Source organism: Ipomoea triloba, chromosome 3 (genome assembly GCF_003576645.1).
Source record: "Ipomoea triloba cultivar NCNSP0323 chromosome 3, ASM357664v1".
Classification (NCBI taxonomy): Eukaryota; Viridiplantae; Streptophyta; class Magnoliopsida; order Solanales; family Convolvulaceae; genus Ipomoea; species Ipomoea triloba.
In genome coordinates, this window is record NC_044918.1 from 22,263,299 (window position 1) to 22,266,318 (window position 3,020).

Consider the following 3,020-nt stretch of genomic DNA (forward strand, 5'->3'; position numbering starts at 1 on the left):
TCTACTTTCATTTGACAATATTACTCTGTCACAAACTAGTTTTATTATAATAATATCAAAGTATCATTTTAATTCTACTACAGTTTCATTTAACAACAACAATATATGGTATCGTATAACTCAAGTATCATTTTAATTATACTACAATTTCATTTAACAATATACATTGTTGAATAAGCTCTATTTTTTAGTTTCATTTTCTATCCACAGAAGTTTCATTTTAACAACACTAAAGTATCATTTTAATTATACATTTATACTACAATTTCATTTGATAACCATGGTCCACACTCCACATAGCACTACGTACCATGGTCCCCTGTATAATAATTGCAAGCACCATAGAGTTTTCTTGTGTTTTTATTCTGGCTTGGAATTCTCATCACATCAGGTCCACAAAGTTACAAAGCACTGTAGCTTAAACAAGATCTTACAGACTAGAAATCGACACAATGTTGGGCCTTTCAGGTGAAGAAAAATCTGTTCAGGTAAAAGGGTGCTGCTGTGCTGTGTTGCTGTCGCCAGAGAAAAATCCCAACCCAACCGCACAATTTATAATCTCATTGGCTCCTTTCCATCCTGCTGAAGGGCGTACTCTTTCTTCATTTCTTCCAACACAGACTCATTGGTACTGCATAATAAAACATATCTAGTCTTCCTCACATTTTCAAAAATGCAATAATATTATATATCCCTATTGAATTTTGAGCAAGAAATAAGTAACCCAGGCTATTTCACATTACCAAATATCCATCAATTCAATCTTATATTCTTATCAAGGCCAACTTTCTAATGTCAATAACATTTTCAAATTACCACAGTACCATCAGATAGATTTCTTTGGTATGCTTGATGGGCGTAAATAGGAGTCAAATCAAGGCTTATTGTTTGGAAAGGGGCAAATCACAAAGACGGCAAACAAATATGCATGCTGACAGAGTAAACTATGGCAAAGATGATTACGCCATTGTTGTTAAGGCGGCTGATCGGTGGAGACTGGTCGCCTAACGAGCTTGCCAAGCCTTAAAAAAATAAAACCCCTACTAATATGTAGCTGAGAGCCAGAGACGCTGACTCCCCCCTCCCAGCCTCTCCTTAGTTGTTGTTTACTACAGGTTATGGCTGAGAATGAAAATAACCCCAATTATGATCCATCACCGGTTCCTAAAAGAAAGGCTAAATCTAAAGACCCAGCTGGAAATGCTAAATTATGAATTATTTATATATATATATATCCTCATCGCCTAGGCGGCCGCCTAATCACCTAGGCGACTTGGCGGTCGGTGGCACCTCGCCTTGAAAGTCCACCTTAACAACAATGGATGACGCCATGCATATACCAGGGGATGACACTTCCATACCATCAGAATGGCATTACACCAAGGTAATGCCACTGGAAGTCTGGAAGATAGTTCATAACCATGGCTATATCCTAGAGTTGTAATGTATATGCAAGAAGACAATAACAGAAAAGCAGAACATGTATGCACAACCAGCTCTTTTAAGGTTAATAAAGCTCAATATCTTTGGTAAGAAACATCAACAAACAAGATTTGACCATAATATAACCAAACTTACTACTGATGAAGACAATTATTTAATTCTTTAGCCTGTTTGCGGCATTGCCAAACCACAGATATTGTTTTTCCAGTTGCACATTCAGCATACTTTGCAGCATATTCATCACATTCCTTTAGCGCCTTCTGCTTCATTTTGCTGCGTAAAGCTGAAATTTTGAAATATTTGCATGTCAAAAACAATGAGCCTGTGCCAGATGACCAGGGAAAAACTGAAAGTCCAAAGGAAAAACATGAAATAACACTTGAAGTATGCAATTCATTATATAGGCATAGGTCAAAACCAACACCCATGATACACTATTTATATAGGCATAGGTCAAAACCAACACCCATGATACACTATCTATTCTCAAATAATAATAATCTCCATCCAGTTAAGTCATAAGTGAGTTTATAAAAATCATAGCTAAAAGAAACTAAGTCATAAGTGAGTTTATAAAAATCATAGCTAAAAGAAACTATATAAGATAACACCAACTTTCACTAGAACGGACTACAAGGCAAAATGTGCATATTGGACAATGATATAGAATCTTGTGGCTTTTGAGCACATTTGATTCATTCACATATACCTCTTCAGGATTTATTTAAATTTTTCTTATAAGAGGACGCATTTCACACAACTAGAGAAATTTAAAGTGCATATGTCATACACAATTTCTTGCCAACCTAAGATCCTAACCCACGATAACCGTAAAAACATTGCTGCCCCTCTATGCAACAATGATAGTAGGAAGGATTTCTACACCCAAATGTGGCTAGCCTACTCCATATGGTTCCAAGTGCCACGGGACCTAACAGAAACAGGAATGAAGTAAAACAAAATCATAAAATGTCAATTTATTCAGAAGATAAAGTTGGGAGTGATTCCCCAGCGTTTAGCACATGATACCCATGAGATTTCATAACTCTACAAAGTCCCAGAAGAAACAGAGGAAGCAAATAATCCATGAGGCCATGTAATTTTTCAAGATTCAACTACGGTGTTCTCCACTGCATAAAAACCACAAAACCCGGCAAAAAAATTGCAACCCTAAATATGATCTCCCAGACTCTAAGCCAGCGCAATTTGCACATCGTTTCTTAAATAACAGAAAACAATAATTAAAAGCCAGCCTCTTAAATTGGGTAATTGTAAAATAACAAAATTTCTCGAAATGATTTAATAGTAATTGCGAAACACAAGGGTCACAGATTATGAAATGTATGTGCGAGTACCTTCTTCAACCTTCTTCTTGACTTGATTTTCTCTTGCTTCTTGCACGTAACCCATGAATTGTGTCTCTGCTGGAAGAAACCTGCACAGCAGCAAATTCAATTATCTGTTGATAGATTATGTAACAGAATGCACTTCTCTGTTCAGCTGTTGTGTGACTCCTTCCGGGTTTTCCACTGCAAGTACTAAACCCTAATTCATGATTTGGGTTGTGTAAATTTAGT

General features: G+C 36.4%; 1 protein-coding gene across 1 annotated transcript; it reads right to left on the minus strand.

The window, feature by feature from the left end:
* Positions 1–237: 237 nt before the first annotated feature.
* Positions 238–3,020, minus strand: LOC116012476 (uncharacterized protein DDB_G0275933-like). The gene is made up of 3 exons (XM_031252016.1): positions 2,799–3,020; positions 1,579–1,726; positions 238–631 (listed from the first exon to the last, which is right to left on the minus strand). The coding sequence occupies exons 1-3, from the start codon at positions 2,851–2,853 to the stop codon at positions 553–555; spliced, it is 282 nt and encodes a 93-aa protein (XP_031107876.1). The 5' UTR covers positions 2,854–3,020; the 3' UTR covers positions 238–552.